The sequence below is a fragment of the Hippocampus bargibanti genome, linkage group LG03 (assembly GCF_051943395.1).
Source record: "Hippocampus bargibanti isolate YZ-2025 linkage group LG03, ASM5194339v1, whole genome shotgun sequence".
Taxonomy (NCBI): domain Eukaryota; kingdom Metazoa; phylum Chordata; class Actinopteri; order Syngnathiformes; family Syngnathidae; genus Hippocampus; species Hippocampus bargibanti.
Window position 1 is genome coordinate 25,328,230 of NC_142736.1, and position 22,993 is coordinate 25,351,222.

At 41.2% G+C, this 22,993-nt stretch overlaps 1 protein-coding gene across 1 annotated transcript in view; it reads left to right on the forward strand.

Annotated features, from left to right (window-relative positions):
- ush2a (Usher syndrome 2A (autosomal recessive, mild)) overlaps positions 1–22,993 on the forward strand; it is a 186,114-nt gene that overhangs the window by 27,710 nt on the left and 135,411 nt on the right. The window contains 15 exon segments of the mRNA XM_088992788.1: positions 4,167–4,362; positions 5,117–5,247; positions 5,375–5,582; positions 11,411–11,694; positions 13,045–13,270; positions 13,357–13,494; positions 13,569–13,749; positions 14,608–14,771; positions 14,889–15,047; positions 15,128–15,356; positions 15,475–15,598; positions 15,704–15,851; positions 18,722–19,003; positions 20,029–20,204; positions 20,290–20,437. Of these exon segments, the coding sequence (XP_088848914.1) occupies positions 4,167–4,362; positions 5,117–5,247; positions 5,375–5,582; positions 11,411–11,694; positions 13,045–13,270; positions 13,357–13,494; positions 13,569–13,749; positions 14,608–14,771; positions 14,889–15,047; positions 15,128–15,356; positions 15,475–15,598; positions 15,704–15,851; positions 18,722–19,003; positions 20,029–20,204; positions 20,290–20,437 (2,794 nt within the window).

The window sequence follows — 22,993 nt, forward strand, 5'->3', positions numbered from 1 at the left end:
ATTCATTTTGTCTTCATAATCCAATGTGTTGAGCAGCACTGTGCATCTGCCCTTGTCTGCTGGCAAAATAGTGATATTTTTGTCTTTTTGTAGAGTAGTTAACGCCTTTCTCTCTTCTAATGTTATGTTGGACGGAGGAAGTTTGGCACTACTGAGAAGAGCTGATATTTTAATGCGTAGATCAACTGCCTCTGCATACGAAAGTTTGTTATTTTTAATAGCCGATTCAGTAGCTGTGATATAATCTATTGTAGGTATAGTTTTAGGAGTCACTGAGAAATTTAAACCTTTGGTAAGTACCGCCTTTTCTGTCTCTGAGAGATCTCTGTCTGACAAATTTTTGATCCAATTCTCCCTTGCAAACTGTTCATACCTAATTTTACGCGTGTTTACCAGTAGCTGAGATTGTTTCAGTAAAAGTAATTTTTGAAATTTACCCTTTTGTCTCTCTTTGGTTTTGCTGTGGTGCCTCATATAACCGGATTTCGTAAATTCACACACTTCCTGATAGATTTTGTGGGTAAGATTAGTTTGTAATCGCTGATAATAAGTTTCTATTTCTGACTGTTTGTTTTTTATCTCTATGTTAAGTCTCCTAATTCGCAAATTTAGAATTTTCCTAGTATAATTTTGTTGCATTTTATCGGCTAAGTATCCGGGTTCCAGGGGTGCTTGCTTCAAGCATTTAGGAATTAACCGGCTCTGTCTACATCTAAGATTGAATCTGAGGTGGTTCTTTAAATCAGCTAATTTAAAAGTGGCCTTTTCTAAGTTACGTACCAGCAGAAGGATGTCTCTCCCAAAGTTGGCAGCAATACGTCTGTGTAAGCTCTCAGTCGTACAGGAGTGGTCCATCGATGAGAAGGTTTCTTCAGCCGTCATCTGTACAAAAGTGAAGGTTTCGGACGTTTCGCCTCCTATCCAAGAGGCTTCGTCAGCGAACTGAAGTCTGACTGGTCGTATCGGCCCCATTTATATATCCCTAATGTCCAGACCTGGTGGCGCCGGACACAGCTATGATAGGTCCCTACTCTCAGGTTGGGGGGGCGCGGGACCCCCCCCTTGTGGCCCCACTGATTGTTCCTACATTCCTGACTAACGATTGGCCTATTACACCCACTCCCCCCGGTATCACCTCATCAGCATAACGACCCTCATCAGCATTGCGAAAGTTGCCTAACCTGTTTTGCCTGAGCAGGCTATTGTATGAACGATCCAAATTGAACCTCACACCACCAGACCGGTTTAATGAAGGATTTTGTTGTTTTATAAGAATCGCCTCTTTCACCCCCCTTTCAAACCATCTATGTTCTTTCGCTAAGATTTTAACCTCATTGTCGTCAAATGAGTGGTTGCTAGCTTTTAGGTGCAAATGTACTGCCGATTGAGGCCCACTAGTATTATCCCTGCGATGTTGATAAAGTCTTTTTTTGAGAATTTGTTAAGTCTCCCCAATGTACTGCTCTTTACAATTTTCATTCTTACAATGTATGGAATAAACTACATTACTTTGTTTTTCATTTGGTAGCCTATCTTTTGGATGCACTAATTTTTGCCTTAACGTGTTTATCGGTTTGAAATAAGTAGGAATTTTATGTTGCCAAAGGACTCTTTGTAATTTTTCAGAAACTCCTGCAATGTACGGTACTGCTACTCCTCTCCTTTTAGAATCTTGAGAATTATTGGTTTCGTTCGGTCTGGACATTAGGGATATATAAATGGGGCCGATACGACCAGTCAGACTTTAGTTCGCTGACGAAGCCTCTTGGATAGGAGGCGAAACGTCCGAAACCTTCACTTTTGTACAGATGATGGCTGAAGAAACCTTCTCATCGATAGTAATACCTCTACTTACGATCTTTTCATTTGAAACTTTCAAGCTACAAAAGACATTTTAAGACATGAAAGGTAAAAATACTGTAAGGGCTGCTCCCCGCAGCTCCGGGTTTTCTGAACGCAACATACTTATTATAGCATCTCTGCCATCGGCTATTGAATGAGTATCCACCTGGATTCCCATTAGGCTAAGAGAGAACGCATTAACCTATTTACATGTGTCTGTACTGACAAAATGTTGTCATTCAGAATTATTCCAGATTCAATTCATTTCCCAAGTAGAAGTACCACTGTATTGGGCAATGTTTTGTTCATTTGTGAATTGTATTTCACAAAACATTGATTGTGAATCCTGAATAATATGTTTAAAATGATTTCTCGCTTACCATGGGGCTTGTATGTTATTTAATTTCTCTTCTAACCAATTGTCTCCTCCCTCCCATTTTCCTCTTCTGGGCACCCTCCTCTGGATGTCATACCTAATAGGCCCAATATAGCTCTGCATGTGTCACGTAAGGGAGGAACTCCTGTGTTTTTTTTAATACATTTTTAATCCCCCCCATTTGATGCCCCCTTGTACACCCTAATTTGTACTGACTGCCGAACAAAATCAAAGCCCTCGTACTTGCTGTTTCTCGCCTCAGCCGCTGCACTCTGCTATAAAAAAAATGCATTTTTTTATTTTATACTCCTCCCACCCAGTGCTCCACACATACCTTGCCGTGTTTATTTTGACATGAAGGTGTGCCTGTGAGAGAATGTTGGCTGTTGCAAGTCATTCCTCATTAGCGTTTCCCATTTCCCTTCGCTGTGTGAATGACTTGATTTGTGTGTAAATGCACCGCCCTCCTCTAAGAAAGTATCCAATATCTCACGGCTCTCTACAAAGTGTTCAATCGTGTATTCTTTCTGTCTTATATGATTATTAACATGGGCCACTGATTTCTGTCTTCATTTATTGCTCTCTCATTGTGTCTTGTTCTTTTCTTTTGTTTTCAAAGATGATCTCTATGTCACAGGACTGGTTTTATGTACAGAAACAAAAGGCCTTTGTTACAAAGCCAATGTTTTATTACACACAGCCTCTGTGTGGCACTTGTTTTGACAAAATCACATTTTCAACATGGGTGTATTGATTCAAAAACCTCCAGGGATGCTGTAAAAAGCTTGTAGCAATTAAATAATTGTTGTTAGAGAAGGTTGATTGCATAGCGTATGTGGAACTGTTGCGGCTTGGAATTGAAGCAGATTTATGTGAAACAGGAGATGTGAGACAATCTCTTTTCGTCAATGGATGCTACAGCTGCGTGTTTGCGTTCAACATTTAGCTTGTAGTCGACGTGCACATTCCACCATGATGTCCCTGATCCACTGGTGGAAAGACACTTTGATCCTCTCCTCTTTCATCTAGAACTGCTTCATGTCATCACAAAGAGGGTACAGCAAGTCCTGAAGAATGAATGTCTCTCTGTGTTTTGTTTTGTCATATTGTGTCTATGCTGTCATATTATTTGTTATTTAGTTTTTTTTTTGTTCTTTTGACTTCAAGACGGCGCCCCGAGAGTGGCTGCCTTTCCAGCAGCTCATGTATTTTGTTTTTCATCACTTTGCTGCTGTGAAATGTAAATTTCTCCACTGTGAGACTAATAAAGGCAAATCCAATCCAATCCAATCCAAATGTAATTCCAATATGTTTAGTAAATTAATTTGCTTCATCCAACTACTTTGGATCTTATGAAATCAATGGCCCCCTGCAAATGGTATTCAAATGTATTCTTCCGTTAGTTTCCATGTCTTAAATAACTTCATAATCAACACTTCATTCACATTGAGGAATCCAAATTTTAATTGGGCCTATTATGGAGATAAATGACATATCAAGACAAATCCTTTGACCTATAGCCATTGTTTTTGTATAATATATTATATAATATACGATTGGAAGAAATGCGGAGTTGATGGTGGTCTTATTTATTTGGGCTCTTAAATACCGTATATTCCAGTGAATAAGGTGCAGAAGCCTTGATTTTCTTCAAAAGAGGACCCTGCGCCGTATAAGCAAGTGTGCCTTATATGTGAAGTAGTATTGAGTTGTAGTAGGTCTCGCAACTGCTGTCAGCAGCCACTGACTCGATTTTCCCTGTAGAAGAAGTAGTGCATAATTTCAGACTCTACTGTAGCACTTTATAATGTACTGTGCCTTATATATGGAAAATGTTTATATATTATGTTTGGAAAACATTTTTCATTCATTGACGCTGCGCATTATATTCCGGTGCGCCATATTCAAAATACGGTACATGTCTTGATCAATTCTTCATTCCTTCCAGTGCCAACACTGCGGATCCCTCTACAATGACAAACCCTTTCGGCCAGGTGATCAACTCCAGCCAATGAACTGTCGGCCTTGCCAGTGCCATAACCATGCCTACACCTGTCACTACGATATCCGGGTTGATGATCAACCAACAGAACAATATCTGGGAGGAGGTGGAGTCTGTGACAACTGCATGCACAATACAATGGGTATTGTATGATCAAAAATTTTACATGTATAAAGTGTTTTTTAGTTTATTATTTTATGTAAAGTCTCGTTATATCGATATTCTCGGGAGTTGGAAAAAATATTGATATAACCGGACTATCGATATATCCGATCCCGCGGCATGTAAATTTTCTCCTTGCGTTCATAGAAATAGTAACGTAATAAGCAGTACTATTGATATAACGAGACTTTACTGTTATATCTACACATAGATCTATATATATATAATATATATAAAAATCCTCGTCTCACCCACCATGAGTGCTGTCTGTCCCCCGTCGTCGGAGCACTTGGGGCAGTGAACCCCAAACCAGAGCTGGATACATCAGCTGATAAAGTCAGCCGTTTGGCATATGGGAGATGAGGGTTCGAATCCCGCTTCAGGAAGAGAAAAACAATGAGCACAAAACATCATCCAGTGTGGTTCCTTGGGCTAGACCCTTTATGCCAATGTCTACCTCATACAATGATATATAGATATATATGTATCTATCTATGTATATATAGATACAGATATAAAGGTATCTATCTATACATACATATATATATATATCTATATATCTTAGTCTCCCTCTCACAAAGTCGCCTTTCCCACTCCTGAAACAAATGAAGTTACCTGACCTAAGCTTTTATCTTTACATTAGGGGTGCTCTTGATGCCTTTAATCATTTCCAGCATTCCTTGATTTCTTGCTTTGTGTTTTTACAAAGTTTTATTCATCCCTTTCTTGCTCAGGTAGGAACTGTGAGCTGTGTATGAGTAGCTTTTTCAGACTGGAGCAGTCAGATCCCACTTCAGTCCATGTGTGCCAGCCCTGCGAATGTCACACTGCTGGAACTGTTAACGGCAGCACTGTGTGTGTCCAGGTAACACATTTATCTTGTCATGACTACAAAATGTCATTTGAGGATAGGTGTTGAAGTTGAATTTTTATGTATTTTTCCTTTTGACCGTTACTTCCGGTCAATGTCCCACTACATTTCACACCTCCAGGTTGGAGGCCAGTGTCGGTGTAAGGCGGCTGTAGTGGGTCGGCGCTGCGCAGACTGTTCACCTGGCTGGTATGGTCTTCAAGCTTCCAATCCAGAGGGCTGCACTCGCTGTAGCTGTAATGACACGGGGACCGTCGGTTCCACTCCAGGAAGTGTTGCCAGCTGTAACCAGCATACAGGACAGTGTCAGTGCAAATCCCATGTGACAGGTACGCCACATCTGCCATTATATTATGTGCACATGGGTAGCAAAAGATCTAATAGTGACTAGAAATGTGTAGAGGACTCATTATTTCTTGACACTAGAAAAACATATTGCATCGACAAAACCAATGTTGTAATATTCTGCTCTGTTCTGTCATCATCATCTTTTCCTGGCCATCCCTTTTCGACTTTTGTAGTAGAGTAGCAGAAAAGAAACACAATTAAAAACAATTTAGTAATGAACAATGAGGATGCCATGGCAGTCAAGTGTGCCATAATAGATCATAAAGCGGCAACATGCTAAAAGATTTGGACCATTATTATGCATTTCATTTATAAAGAAAATTACACCTTTTAGTGAAAATCATTGGTCGATTCACCTGTGGACCGATAGCAGTTTTTCTCCAAGCTTGCATTTATTTATACTCTGACTTCCTCCCAAAGTACATTCATGTCAGAATCGGTGGATGCTCAAATGTGCCAAGAATAAGCCTATTTGACCATATATGGCCTGAGACTGCCGAGCGCCTAGTCGAAAATCGTACCCGCCTCCCTCTCATAGCTGGGATAGGCTCCTAGGCACCCATGACCCTAATGAAAACAAAAACTGTCGAAAATGGATGCATGGTCAAATTTCAAATTTTCCAATGATAAGTATTGAAATGTCAATTGATACATTTACTCTTCCGTCATAGCCGCGCATGCATAAACAGGCGAAAGTAGACAAACTGTGCGCACTCCAAATAGGCATGTGTGTACACCCTTTCATAGGCATACACATCCATAGCCCAAAGTGTTATGCCAGCCAAAATAAACAGGCTTTTCCGCTGGCGATGCTTGCAGCCGTTGTGCGGCTCTTTGTGATAAATGGTTTCACTCTCTCCCCTGTGTTTCTTTGAAGAGCGCGCCCGTATGAAATGCAAAACCGGCCAGCGCTCCTTAATTCAACGCATCGCGGTTATTGCTAAGCCTCACTATCAAGGGCCCCTCGCTTGTGTGCGCGTGTGCAGACGTGTTTGTTCAAAGTTGGTAAAGTGTCTATGTCCGTTGAAGAATATGTGAAACAGGGAGCCAGTGTAATTTTGTTTTTGCCAAGCTGTATCCATTTTCTGCAAGTTTTCTTTTGTGTCTATGTGAGGGTGTGAATGCATTCCATCAGGCAGTAAGCTGCTATTTAATTCTCTAATTCAATGCCAAGTTGATTAAAACAAACTGCTGCAGCCCCTTGTACTCTATACCCCCCCACCCCCGCTCTCCCTCTAACAAGACCTCGCCTTCCCTTTCTTCCGTCCTTGTTTGTTTGCCCGCTCCCACAGGTATTTTTCAGAAATGAGATTTGATTATGGCAATTTATTACCGCCAAGCTGATACTTTGAGCGGAGCGATGGCAGGCACGCTTCAGAGGGACGTCGCTGGAATGTGTACAGGCGGTCACACATTCAGACACACATACACACTCTTAGCGTGGTGCCAGGGTGCAGTGTGTACATAATATCGTTTGAAATGGTGATGCATGAGCCTGTTAACCAGCTGCTACTGATAAAAGGGCTGGGTCATATCCTCAAAATACATACGCTCATACAAACTGGGTAGGACGCTGCAGTGGTTAGTCTGGCCGCCTCACAATCGAAACCTCATCACAGGTTCGAATCTCGGCTCAAACCCTTCCAATGTGACGTTTTCTCGACTTGCATGTTTTTTCCCCCATTTCTACAACATCATTTTTGGTCAATTGAAGACTAAATTCCCCTTAAGTGTGATTGTGATCACCCCAATGTCAGAGGACTGAGGCTCGAGTTCACCCGGGACACTATGAACATCAGTGTTATGTTAAAAAAAAAAAATATATATATATATATATATATATATATATATATATATATATGTATATATGTATATGTGTATATATATATATATATATATATATATGTGTGTGTGTGTGTGTGTGTGTGTGTGTGTGTGTGTGTGTGTGTGTGTGTGTGTGTGTGTGTGTGTGTGTGTGTGTGTTTCAAATACAGTCAATCAGAAATGGAATCATCTTTATTGGCCAAGTCTGTAGAACACGCAAGTAATTTGTCTCCGGTAGAATACGGTCCACGAGTATCATAAAAAAGACATGACAAATAAGTATGGAGGAACACTACTAGGGCGCGTGTAACCGAGCCTGCCATTTGCTTCGGCGCCATATTAGCAATGTTTTCCTAGGTTTCCTTATCTGCCTAAACTAGTATCATTTACTCATTCCATTTAAATTATCCTTTTCTGTGTCATCTAGCCTCAGTCACACCTCCTGTCTTCACTTGAAAAAGACTTGATAATACCCAAATAGCGTCAGTTGACACGACTTAAAGGACAACCGACGTCACTTTTTTCCGTTGTTTTTTTGTTGTTGTTTTTTGTTTCGTAACTGACATCAGAAAAACGTTTTATCTAAATCAGCTAAAATACCCCAAACACGCAGTATGATACTTTTATTCAAAATCACCAATAAAAATGACTTAAAGTGTCCAAAATCTGCAAAAATTGAGCTGCGAATTGGGCATTTTCAGAAAGTCCCGCCCCCAGTTAGTGACGTCACGCCAAGACGTCTTGCATTGCTGGAGAATCAAAACAATGGCTTCAGATTCTGAGAATATGCTTTCTTGTTACACATCCAGTTATGTTTATGATTAAAATAGTTCTGAAGAGGAAAGCATCCATGTTTGCAATCGATTAAACAATTTATTCCGTGCCATTTTTAGACAACATTGGGGGGAAATGTCTCACCCAGAATTTGCAAATTTCCCCATTGTGGGACGAATAAAGGTATTCTGATTCTGAAAAGAGGCAGAAAATGGTGACCCCCTGTGAGGAATTAATCAGCCCGTTTCCACAGGCTGATAAATTCCTTCCATGGAGTTAGGACGCCCTCTTCTGGCTCTTTCTGGTGCAACACTAGGTTTTCAGACCAAACAAGCATTGACGTGATGGAAGGACTGCTACAATGTGTCCTTTTTTCGGTCAGGGGCGTTCCTTCAGTGACGTCATGTACGGACTCGTCACCAACTCAAAAACAAGACTTCCGGAATATTCAGCACAAGTCTTAAAACGTAAAATATAGCTATATGCGGTGGAATCTTTGTAAAATACACTCAGTAGAAGTCATTTGAAGCCATTTTACAAATTATGGACACAACTTGTCCGGAGACGTCGGTTGTCCTTTAATGGTTCTGTCATTTAAGATTGTCGGCCTAAATTCTGTCATATTGTCATTTTATTGTGAAGGTCCGTTACCATGCAGTATATCATGATTCAATTCTTTACCTTACTAACGTGCACATCCTGATTGTCTCCATTTTTAGTACGTCTGTACTAGTATGAATTATAATTTATGGTGAGAAATAGTCATATCTATCAAGCCATTAAAGTGGGAGCACTGGGGGTAATGCCAAGTCTCCAGAACAGGAAACACACCCACATACACACACGTGTGGCCCTGTGCATTTCTACTAATTCACTTCATGCACTCACGCACACACACACACACACACACACACACACACACGCACACACACACACGCGTACACCCACGCACACACGCACACACACGCACATTCATACCACCACATATGAGAATGGGCTCCTTCCTAAACGGCTGTGGGGACTGTGTTGCCCCGAGGCATCCATTTAGGGACAGATTGCCTGTCATGGAATACGTATGGCATATTCAAATAAGCACTGCTCACTCATACCACACATCACACTTTAACTAGCCCAGTTGTATTGTTGCAACCTCTTCCAATATGACCCAGGCCTCTGTTATTATTAGGCCAACCCCCACGCCCCAAAAAAGTAAGACTTTAAAATGACGAAAGCTGTTGATGTTTTACGTCATGTACGCTGGCTGCACATTCTACTTTGAGGTCCATTCTCAGTAATGTTGTGTTTGCTATGCAGTGAGGGATATCGGCAATTAAACCTACATTATATGGGTCCGGTACTTTAGTCAGGATACATACTGTCAAATGGTGAAAAGAATGATGTCTGTTAAAGGACAACCGACACCATTTTCTTGTGTCCTAACTGACATCAGAAAAATATTTTATAGCATCTAAAATACCCAAAACACGGAGGCTGATATTTTTAGTCAAATGCAAAACAGCAATAAAAATGACTTAGTGTCCCAAACCTGCCACAAAATGAGCTCGGAACTGGGCAGATTCAGAAAGTCCCGCCCCCTTGTTCGTGACGTCGATATTGGTCACACACTGCCTTGCTCCAGAATCAAAACAATGCTTCAGAGAGTTCAGATTCAGAGAAGATGCGTTCTTGTTACTCATCCAGTTATGAATATGATTCAAATAGTTTTGAAGAAGAAATATTAAATGTTTGCGATCGATTAAAGAAGTGCTTCCGTATCAATTCGAGCCATCAGGACTCCAATGTAGCGCCCAGAAAATGCACAAGATGGCGCACAAGCTCCGTTGGAAATGGGCTGATTTGTCCGCTGGGAATTTGTGGAAGCTTGCACCTTCTTTATGCCTGTTAGCACAATTGGCTGCGACACACGATTCACCATCGCTTTATTTATGTAGTTTTCCTTCAAATTTCGCGATCAACACGGTGTTTTCAGACAAAAAAAAAGTACTCAAAATGCATTGTGTGTTGCTTTCTCGGTCACAGGTGTTCCCTCCGTGACGTCACGTAGGGCATCATCATCAACTCGAAAACAAGACTTCCTCAATATTTAGCACGAGTCTTAAAACTTAAAATATAGCTATATGCAGTGGAATCGTAAAATGCGCTCCATAGAAGTCATTTGAAGTAATTTTACAAATTACGGACGCAACTTGTCCGGACGTGTCGGTTGTCCTTTAACTCATTTGCTGCCATTCCCAAATTTATTCGGGAATTGAAAATATGATGTGGAGCACTATTCCTGAATTTGTTTGGGTTTTGTTTTTTTCTTGATAATGCCGAAAAAGCGCTGGTCAGATATCTGGCAATGTTTTTTCCCTTCCTGCATTTGCCTTTTGTACAGCTGCCCCCACTTGCACCTCATATTACTCCAGACCCATATAATTTAGGAATTAATTCTTTTTCCTGATGAAGGAACAGAGTCTACGTTTTCTTACGCTGTAGTTTATGTTTATGTAGTCCGAATAGTCAATATTCTGTGGGTCCTGGAATTTGAGTGAAAATAACCCAGACTCTGGCACTGAGGTGGACACATTTTTGCACATGTCTGGCAGTGAATGAGTTAAAATAACAATACAAAAATAAATACATGTTAGTGGAAAAACAAACCCAAGATTCAACTAATTTATTTGAAGACAAATATTCCATGTCAAATTTACCAACAACTAAGCATTTAGAGAGGACTCGTTTTCTTTACTTGGTATAAACGTTGACATGTAAATACATCTGATTGCTTCACGAGATGTCAAGAGGTCCTCGCCTCTGGTTGTTTCAACAGCAAAACGGAAGCAAATCGGAACTGAGTGTATTTTTAGGTACCTCCATCCATCTCTGTTTTCCTCCATCACCTTGCCTTTTCCCCCTTCCATTCTTCGTTGTCCCTTAATTTATTTATTTTCCTGAAATTAAGTGTTTGGCCTTAGGTAAGTGATCCATCATATGTAGAGGGCCCGGGCCCTAATGATGGCAGTTTTATACACTCAACCACCATTTCTCTGGCTTTCACATGTTTTCTCATGCACAATTGATTCAAATCAGAGAGCAGAGGAACTCCTTTAATTTTTTTTCTTCTGATATGCACTCTTACAACATAGAATGCCTGTTTTATAGTCAGTACTGCTGTCATCGTGCCATTCTTTTCTTTCTCTCCTCACAGGTCTGTCTTGTGATCGTTGCGAATTTGGTTATTGGAACCTCTCCCACATAGACGGCTGTGTTCCGTGTAATTGTGACCCTTCGGGATCCTTGAGTCCGTTCTGTGAGCCTGAGGGGGGCCAGTGCGAGTGTAGGCCCGGTGTGGGAGGGCAGCGTTGTGATTCATGCGGCCCTGGTTTGACGGGTTTGAGGCTGGAGGGTCTGTGTACGCCTTGCAACTGCTCAAAAGAAGGAACACTACCTGGGACGGACTGTGATCCACATACAGGACGATGTGTGTGCAAGGCAAGTTAACATGTTTTCATTGTTCATTATTACACACAGTGTTGCCTAAATCACCATTTTGAACAATCAAAAAGCCACAGCTGGGCACTGGTTTTATCTAAATAAGGTTATTGTTAAAAAACCTGACTTTTGAACAAAGGTAGTTCTTTTTTTCTCTCGTTATATCATTCCCGCAGCAACATGTCCAAGTGTTCGACAACTATCTGATTAGACACAACATGACAAATAGCCTGAAACAGCTCCACAGTCAGCAGGATAGGAGATAAGACTATAAACAGGCTTATCATTGTGTTATGGATGCCACACATATTGACATGCTGCCACCATGTTTGTATAATAATTAAAGGACAACCGACACCCCGGACTAGTTGCGTCCATAATTTGTAAAATCACTTCAAATGAATTCTACTGAATGCATTTTACAAACTGCATATAGCTATATTTTCCGTTTGAAGACTCACGCTGAATATTCAGGAAGTCTTGTTTTTGTGGTGATGACGATTCCCTACGTGACGTCACGGAGGGAACATCCGTGAGCGGGAAAGAGCCCCCCCAATGCATTTTGGGTACTTTTTTCATCTGAAAACACTGTTGATCGCGAAATTAGAAGGAAAACTACATAAATAACGCAATGGTGAATCGTTGTGTGTCGCAGCCAATTGCAGTAACACGCATAGAGAAGGTGTAAGTGTTAGGGCAATTCGCTATACGAACATATTTTAATTGCATTGTTTTGTTTTTCTTGGACTTCCTGACACGTCACATCCTTTACATGATGTCACATTCTATATGTTACATCCTATATGTCACATCCTGTCCGTCTTATATAAATACTCTCGCAACACGTCTATCTCCCCCTCTCTCTGTCTCTCCTCAACCGACCTCACAATGTTCCTGCTGTCTAAGATTAAAATAACTTATTCTGTTCAACACCTGGCTTCCTGCTGATTTCACCATCCGACTTCTAACACCCTGAAGAGCCATGAACCAGGGACGAACGATCACTTTTAACCAATCAGTAAGCTTACACAAATTCCCAGGGGACAAATCAGCCCATTTCCAACAGAGCTTGTGCGCCATCTTGTGCATTTTATGGGTGCTACATTGCGGTCCAGATGGCTGCTATTCTGGACCGCAAGGCAGTGTGTGACCAATAGTGACGCCACGAACAAAGGAGTGGAACTTTCTGAATCTGCCCAGTTTCGAGCTCATTTTTCATAAAAATATCAGCCTGCCTGTTTTGGGTATTTTAGATGCTATAAAACGTTATAAAACGTCTGATGTCAGTTAGGAAACAAAAATGGTGTCGGTTGTCCTTTAAATATTTCTTTTGCTTTGATCCATTTTTAGGCACATGTGGAAGGACATCTTTGTGACTCTTGTCGTCGTGGTTACCACACCTTGGAGCGCCGAAACTCCCTGGGCTGTCTGCCATGCGCCTGTGACATTCAGGGCACCGTGCTAGAGGGAGTATGTGATGTGCAGACAGGACAGTGCCCGTGCAGAGAAGGAGTGGAGGGGATGCAGTGCACCAACTGTGCTCCCAACTACTTTAACCCAAGTTATGATATCCAGAGTAAGAAAAGCCGTATTTTCTTTATCCTTTGCAAGTATTAGTTTTTTTACTAAAATACAGAATATTTTGGGATTGTGTCCCATCAGATGGGTTATTCCAGGGTTGTGTGCCATGTACATGTGACCCAAAAGGAATAGTGGCTGGCTCAGTGTGTGATAGCAGCACAGGACAGTGTGCGTGCACGCCAACACGCTATGGAAAAGACTGCAGCAAGTGCCGAATAGGTGAGTCTGTTTGGGAGCTAAATGGATGTAGCCTTATTTGGTTTGAAGCAATTCTTTTGTGTCTCTTTCTTCAGGATTTTACCTTTCTCCACATCAGAATGTGTGTGAGGAGTGTGATTGCCACCCCAGGGGGGCAATTGACCGCAGGTGTGAAAGCCAAACCGGACAATGTTTTTGTGCCCATCCCTCGGTGCGAGGGCGACGCTGTGATCACTGTCAGGAAAGCTTCTTTGGATTCAACCCTGGCCTGGGAAGGTAGCTTTAATAAATAAATAAAATCCCAACATTGTGGGCTGTCCATCAGTGAGTGTGAACAAAACACTCTTAACTAGCAGATTACTCATGTGAAGGTGTAAGGTGGTTGGCCCAGTGATCACCCACTGCCCTGCCGCGGTGAGACTAACACTACGATGGTGACCTCGACACAAACTGCCTACTTTTAGTCACACATGTCACACTGACATAGAATTCTCTCTTTTTTAAATAAAATCATGTTCCCAATTGATGGTGGCGGTGGTGTGCATGGGAACACCTCTCACTCACACAATCAATCAGCCATTATGTATCACATTGATGAAATATTATGATATAGGAGATGGTGTATGATGTGGTATTCATGGGGTAATGTATTTTTATTTCTGCAGTATTTTTTATTCTGCCGTATTTTTGTTTTTACTGGTATTTAATTGTATGATCTAACTAGCGCTGCTTAGACACAGTGTATCAGCTTGCATGCTCAGCTTGTTAAAACATATCTTATCAACATCATGAAGTTATGGATGTCATAATCTCATGATACGTCTGTGTAAGCTCTCAGTCGTACAGGAGTGGTCCATCAATGAGAAGGTTTCTTCAGCCGTCATCTGTACTTTTTTGAAGATGTCGGATGTTCGCCTCCTATCTAAAGTCTTTAGTTTGCTGACGAAGCCTCTTGGATAGGAGGCGAAACGTCCGACACCTTCAAGAAAGTACAAATGATGGCTGTAGAAACCTCATCAATAATCTCATGATATTTTTTATCACAGAACTTCCTATACAATAACTCCAGAAAGTTCATAATAATACACAATTTGATTTAACCCCCCCCCCCCCCCCCCCCCACTGCTTTTCCAGATGCCAACCATGTGCGTGTGACCCGGCGGGCAGTGTCAACAGCTCCTGTGATTCAGATTCAGGAGTGTGTGAGTGTAAACTGCTGGTCACCGGGGACAAGTGTGATGCATGTCAACACGGAGCAAGCCTTTTCCGTGCAGAAAACATCTATGGCTGCAGTAAAGGTCCGCTTTCCAAGAGACACATCTGCATATGGATTTTCTTTTTTATTTCATTTTTTGGTTACACTCACTGGTCTTGTCTATGAAATCTGATCCCACGCTCTTGTTGCGTCTTTGCAGCTCCATCTCAGCAACCTGCCCCTGTTGCTTCTTCCCTTAACTTTTCTTCAATCAATCTGACTTGGCATCAACCTGACTCCCCTAACTCAAACATACTTAACTACACTCTCATAAGGGACTGGCACCCCATCCACAGCATCCAGCGGAGCCATCCTTTTCGTAAGAGTGCACACTGGATTATATACCCTTATCAATTTTCATCCATTTTGTAAGTCCTTTCTCCTGTCGTCTTTCTGAAGGTGCTGAATCATTCACAGATGTCAGCTTGTCTCCTTACACTAACTATTCCTACTGGTTAATTACGGCTAACGTCGCTGGTGAGACAGTTAGTGCCACCTCTTACTACCAAACTTTAGGCGCACCGCCTGAATTGAAGCAGCTACATTTAAACCTTGTGGGACGACCCGGCCTAACCAGCGCCAGCTTCCGTTGGAGCACTCCAAACAATAAAACGGGCCCAGTGGAGCGGTAAGGAGGTTTCAGGAGCTGATATTGCATTGGGCCCAATACATGTGCAGATATCATTTCAGGAAAGCTGAGTGAATTTAAAGGAAGGAATTTGTCATTATTTTTTTGTCTCCCACAGGTTTGTGTTGTCCTCCACAGAATCTAACAGCGGAGCAGAGCCTGTAATCCACTACACAGGTTTATCAACTGAGGCAGTGGCAATTGGCCTAAAAGCCTTCACCCAGTATACTGTCTCTCTGGAGGTGTGTCGGAAAACACCTCCTTAAAAAATACGAAATAAAAATACCATTCATGGCTTGATCGGTTATTTTTACACTAAAATTACATATTTCCTCCCCCTTTGAAAGGCATGTTCATCTGGAGGCTGCACTTCCACTTCACCTTTGTCACTGCTGACAGCCGCTGCCCCCCCACAAAACCAATCTCCTCCCAAGGTCACTACAGTTGGACCTCACACCTTGTTCGCTTCATGGGAGCCGCCCGCTCAGCCAAACGGTCCGTCATCTTGAAACACAACTGTAAAGTTTCACGATGGCTTCATGCGCTGTTGTGTTACTATAGCAGTGACACAATCTCTCCATAAAAAGACATACTCTTAAACCTGTCTTTAACCCGAGGCAGAACCCACCATGCATGAGCATGATAAAGGTTGTAGAAGTTTCTTCACCTACTACTTATCTACTTGTCAAATTCACTCCCATACAGTAATGACAATGAAGACATAATGAATTTCACCGCTCTCCAGGCATTTGATGTAGGTTGTAGTCCATCTTATACAATACAATACATTTTGATCTAGATAGCGCTTAAACAACAGCTGAGGCTGTAACCAAGCGCTTAACATGGACAATTATCCTATACAGGAAATAAAGCAGTCACGAAGATGGTAGAAAGCACTCGGAAGTAAAGCTAAGATAAAGTCTGAATCATGCTGAGTCAAATGCCAGGGTCCAGGTGAGTTTTGAGGCAGGTTTTAAAGATGGGCAGCGAGGGGGCTTGGCTAATGTTCAGTGGCAGGTCATTCCAGAGAGTGGGACCAGCAACCGAAACGGCTCGATCTCCTCTGAGCTTCCCTTTAGTTTTTGGCACATGTAATAATGTCTGGTAAGCAGACATGGGTTGCCGGGAAGGTGTGTAGGGTGGATTCAATTGCGCCCAATAATTTTTATTTCTACAAAGCTACTGAAGAGTTGGCTGACGAAGCTCTTCGGATGAGGAACTAAACATCGGGCGTTCAAAGAAGTACAGATGACGGCTGAAGGAACCTTTTCATCTAATGAAAACAGAAGTGAATAACTTTTCTGCAGCAACATGTGGACCCATTCCAAAATTTGGAGTTGTTGGGAGGAAAAAAGAGCTGTTTTGCAAATCAAAATGAAATTGGAACATGATTGATCTGACTTTTCCATTTCTTCTCAAAAAGCTCTGCCAATAACCTGTGTTACAACTTGTTTTATGAATTCCACAAATTAATTAACATTTATGAAATTTGCATCTGCAATTAGTCCCAGTTTCCTGCCACTACTCCATGGTCATTATTCCCATTGAAAAAGACTGAAGCTGTGTTTGTCAAGACGCGGCCCCACCCACTCCGTTTAACGGGAATGCACAGAAGTGCAAGTGCCTTTGCTAAATCCGGAGGGCTTTGTGGTGGCTCTAAGGCTCAGCGTCATACAAAGTCAGGATTTTGCCCACCCACACCATACGTGTCTGTGTGTTTTCAGTTTTTCTGTGTTAATCTGTGTCATAACACACAGAGTAACGTGCTCTTCTGGCTAGCTTCACTTTCGATGGCTATCATCTGCGCAGTTTATTAAGACTTAACCCTTGTCATGATGTTCTTGACTGTGGAATCAAACATCAATGACGAGTTAGAGTTGGTGCAAACATCAAAAGTTGACTTTACAAGTCTATATTTAGTTTATTGAGGCAGTGTATATATATCGAGGCCATATTTTGTCTTTCACATTAGTATGCTGTACTCATACTGAATGAGCGCTCCCATTTTTTTCCATCAGAACAGCCCAATTAGAGTCATTGACAAAGGACAAGTGCATGCTTACCCTTTGAGTGCAAGCTGGACTTGTCAGTACAAGCCCACATGGTGCCAAATATTGACCCTCTGTCATGGCCTTTGATTATCTTTTAAGAGCCATCAGTGTTTTAGAAAAGAAGAAAAATCATAAAGTTCAAATTTAATTTGTCATCACCAGTAGAAAAGAGTCAGAAGTATGCTTCATATGGTACTATTCATTTTATCATTAACATATTTTCCGCTGTATAAGGCGCACCCGAAAGCTTTTTTTAAAAAAAAAATAATAATACATTTCACTTATAAGCCTTTCAAAACTCTCACGGTCACTTTGCAGTCACAGTATTTTCTTCAAAAGATGACACTGCGCCTTATACACAACTGAGTCTTATACTGTATGTGAAGTAATATTGAGCCGCAACAAGTCTCGCAACTACTGTCAGCGGCCACCCACTCCATTTCCCCCTTTGAAAAAGTAGTACGTAACCCCAGCCTCTACTGTAGTGCCTTATAATGTGGTGTGCCTTATATTTGGAAAACATTGATATATCCAATACATTGATATACTGTATTTGGAAATGTTTTTTCATTAATTGAAGGTGCGCCTTAGAGTCCGATGCGCCTTACACAATATATGGAAAAAGTTTGAAAATACACCATTCATTGAGAGTGGGCCTTGTACTCCGGTGCGCGTTATACACCGGAAAATACATTACTTTTTTTTTAATCGACAGCTGATGTGTGGGAAATATTAGGGCCGTTGAGGAAATACTGTGGTACGTAGTATTTGGGGAGACTTGAAGTCATGAGAGTTATTGTGCTGGGACTGATAATCTTGTAGTTTTGTCACGTGTCAGTGAATGTTATGGATGGAAGAGTGTACCATGCAGCGCATAGCCATGACGAAGGGAGGGGGGGATAGGAGTATTCTGTCAGGGATGGTTAAGTATTCAGCAATAAAGTGTCTAGACGGGTTCAGGGTGCGCAGCAGTTATCCACAGGCTGCTTTTGAAGAGAAATAAAGTTCACGTTCATGCAACGTTACTCCCAACATGCTTCCCACCTACCTCACATCTGGCCGACTCTGTTAAAAAGCTTGTTACGGGTTCAAGCCAAAACCTGATGATGCAAAGCATTTTTACACTCCATACCACAATATTGAATCATTGAATGATTGTTCACCATGTGCACATGTTTTTGTGATATCCTCTCATTCCATTGGTAATTCTCCAAGCAGACTGGCCATGTGTCCATCGATGTCGTTAAATCTGTCGTATTTACGATGTATCACTTTTAATCTACGGCACATAACTTTTTAACTGCTTCTCCACAGGAGTCATCACAAGGTACGAGCTGTTTTTACGAGGGCCGATGGAACCCCGCAGCCTGTCAACTCTGACCGGTGACAAGAGAGTATTTGTCAGCACCGGCTGGCTGGATCCAAGTACCCCGTTTCAAGCACGGCTCATCAACGGGAGTACGACTTCGCCCCCAGAAAGCAGCACCATTGTGGCCGGTCTGCAGGCTTTCTCCACGTATCAGATGAGAGTCGTTAGTGTCAATATGGCGGGAAACGTCACATCGGCGTGGGCCACTGCGCGCACAATGGAGGGAGGTTTGTACGCCATTCCTGGCTCTCAGTAGTTCTTTCGCTCCAGAATTTTTTTTTTACCTTTTGTCTTATTTTTCTCACCACAATAGTTCAATTAAAAACAAAAACATATAAAATTGAAATTTGAGTGATGGAATTTAACAAATGTTATTCTTATATCAATTGTGAAATATTTACGGGAAATATCAAGTATTAAAATGAAAAAAGTCCACAGTACGATTAACTTAAAATTACTACGATAAATGATTTTTTAACAATAAAAAAAATATCTTATTCAAGGTTACATTCATAGGACGTTGTAAAAGTACATTGTTGCTTATACTTAGTACATTTCATAAATCACCAACACTATGCATGGTTTAAATTGGCTGTGTGATTGTGACTGACTGCACGTGTCGCTCTACTTTTTTTCTCACAGTAAATAAATATTTTGACAGTGAAAACAATAACATGTCATAGAAATAAAATGTCAGTTTTAATCTAAGAGTCAGTTATTATCTGTTTGACTGTTTCAACATTCTCTCATTTCAGTACAACTGTAATGGCATGGAACACCATGGTGTATGAAAGCTCACCAGTAAAAACGACCTGCTTTCAACAGATGCAATAAAATCGGATTTTTATTTAAAAATAACACAACAGACTGTTAGCCATAATGTGAGCGACAACGGGGGAAATGAGGGAAGAAATGAAACGTGTCTGTGTGTGTGTATGTACATGCATGTGCGCGTGTACGTCTGTGTGCGTGTGTGCTTTCTTAGGGGGGTACTCATTAAGGTATTTGAATTTCAAAGAGATGATATGGCTCATTAAGACTAAGCATTTGCCCCCAACATCACTCTGAGCTATGTGTCTGGGTAATAAGCATATGATATCATCATTTAAATGTCGGTGCGCGAATGAATCTCTGGGTCCGTGTATACATACTGTGCTACGTCTGAAAACATTGTAACCGCATGTGCCGCACTCATATCAATAGTGCACATCAGCACCACTGAACCAGTGAGCTTATTCCACATTATGTTTAGTTCCAGAGTTGATGACTCCCCCAAATGTGACTTCACTGTCCTCTACCAGTCTTCAAGTCACATGGAGCACTTCTGAAAGTCACAAGGTCATTGCCAGAGGCCAGGTTGTAGAATATCATGTTAATTTGCTGACTGAACAGACCAACAGCAGCTATGCTCCTCCAGTGATCAGCCAGGTTCGTGTCATACGTTGTCTTTTATAAATCATCACGTGAAGGGCTCTTCTGTCGCATGGATTACATTTACTTACCTTGTTTTCAGGTTCTGCAGCGGTTCGGACCCTTAGATGAGCCCCTTTATATCGCAAAAGGGTTGAAGCCTTACCACGTGTACAATTTCACTGTGACACTCTGCACTAAGAAAGGCTGCGTTACCAGTCTTGCAAAATCTGCCCGCACCCAACCAGCAGGTAACGCCAAACCATGTACCTTTCAAAAAGTTACGATGTTGTGTTCTGCTCATATGTCCTCAAGTGACAGCTTAGAGTGGATGGAGGAAACTCGCAAGATATTCGGCACCCGTACCACAAAGATGAGACGCTAAAAATAACTCCTCCTTTTCGATTACTATATCTGTCTGAATAAAAATGTATTTATTACTCGTTTAACTCATTCCCTACCAGACAATGTGCAAATATGTGTCTACTGCAGTACCAGGGTTTTTGTCATTTTCACTCAAATTGCAGGACCCACAAAATATTGAGTTTTAGGATGACATAAACATACAGTGCAGCGTAAGAAACCTTGGACTCTCTTGTTTCATCAGAAAAAAAAAGTTTATTTCGAGCTTACTTGGCTCTAGAACAGGGGTCGGGAACCTTTTTGACTAAGAGAGCCATAAAAGTAAAATACTTAGAAATGTTTTTCAGTGACAGCCACACACACGCACGCGCGGCCACTTTTCAACAAAATGTCAGAATGTATTATTTAAAATAACTTTGTGATAGTATTCACCATTAACATGAATGGTTTTCCGTTCCTCATGATTGGTAAAAATCCAGCCAAACGATTGGAATGAAAGTCAACTTGCCGGGTCCATAGGCGAAGTTACTGCTAGCTAGCCTGCACACGGCTCATTAGCTTCCACACTTGCTATCTGCAATATACTTCTCGCAGAAGCCATATGCAATCATCAAAAGAGCCATATATTGCTCGCGAGCCATAGGTTCTCGACCCCTGCTCTAGAATTATCTGCATTGAAAGTGGGGCCGGCTGAACAAAAGGCAAATGCTGCCCCCTTGTGGGAGGTAAAAACATTGCCAGAGGTCTGACCGAAGCTTCAAACGTACGCCCCATGCAAGAAAAAACAAATCCCAAACAAATTTGTGAATGACGCTTTCCGTCACACTTTTTAATTCCTGAATAAATTTGGGAATGGCAGTGAATGAGTGAATGACAATGAATGTGGTTGTGCCCAAAGTTGTCCATGCAAAGACAACCCCAGAGATAATCAGATGGAAAACCACCCATCTGGTCACTGATTTAAAGACGCAATCGCATTCATGATGTTTAGTTTGACGGAATCAGTTAAATATGTGACGTTCACCGTTAGCCTTCGTGGCATGCAGAAGTAATGCACACATATTCTTAAAAAAACCCAATGTAATTCATTTTGTTTTTCAACTTGTTTGCGATTTCCCACATCGGTCTTGGCACGGGGAAGTTAAAGGAATACATTAGCAGAAGAATACGCATGTGTGTGTGCGTGACTTATGTACTGTTGATCATTTCACATTTCCATCTGTTCACTCGTGAACACTACGCTTATTCCTCATAATGGTTTTGTTGTTGTTTTGTTTCTCATTTTGGGCGAGTAGACAATGGATGGGTGATGTGGACAAAAACAAGCTTTCATCTATAAATAGTAGCTCAGGGATTTCAGCTTTTGAGCGTCATCTTAACAGCTTCATCTGTCGATATTGCAATGTTTTCAGCCCATTCAATTCTTAAAAAGTCTTTCCTGTGCTTATGATGATGAATGATCCCCCATATTGTAATCGGTGGACTTTTTAAATGTATTTTTAATGGCTACATCTGTTGACACAGCCACAATGTTTGTTTTAAGCGATTCCAAAGACTTCTCTTGACTGTAATACAGTACAATACAATATGGCTTATTGTACCCAGTTGACTTTTTGAATGTTTTTTTAACAGCCACATCTGTTGCCTCCATTTTGTTTCATCCAACGCCAAAGATGTCCCTTGTTTCAACTTGAAGAAATGATAGTGACATATGCCGTTTGCCAGTTTTTTTTCTTTGGATCTCAAACCATTTGCATAGCATGTATTACACTGTTTGGCATTTTATTCTGGGTCGTTTAAAATAAAACTCCTCAAGAAATGTCATATTTATATTATTACAATACTATATAATCATAGGTGTATTTAAATAGTTATGTTTTTTGACTGTAAAAATGACATACATCTTTTTTTTAAACAGTGAATACAAACGGTCTACAACCCCTGTTCAAATGTCATGTTTTTTTTCTGTACCAAAATCACAATTGCCAGCATTTAAAGTAGGAAAGGCAAACACACCTCAAAGTTAACCATTTACGATTACCATATTTTCCGGTGTATAAGGCACACCCAAAAGCGTTCATTGTTGAAAGATGACCCTTATATGTAAAGTAATATTGGCCCACAACAGTGGGTAGGCAGCCACCGACTCCATTTCTCCCTGTAAAACAAGTGGTGTGTAACCCCAGCCTCTACTGTAGTGCCTTATAATGTGGTATGGTTTGTATTTGTAAAACGTTTATATATTTATATAATATACTTGTAAAACTTTTTTTCATTCATTGAAGGTGCACTTTATAATCCTTATATATGGAAAACGTTTGAAAATACCCCATTCATTGATGGTGTGCCTTATAATCCGGTGCGCCTTAAATATGGAAAACGTTTGAAAATACATCATTGATTGGGGGTGCACCTTATACTCCGGTGCGCCTTATACACCGGGA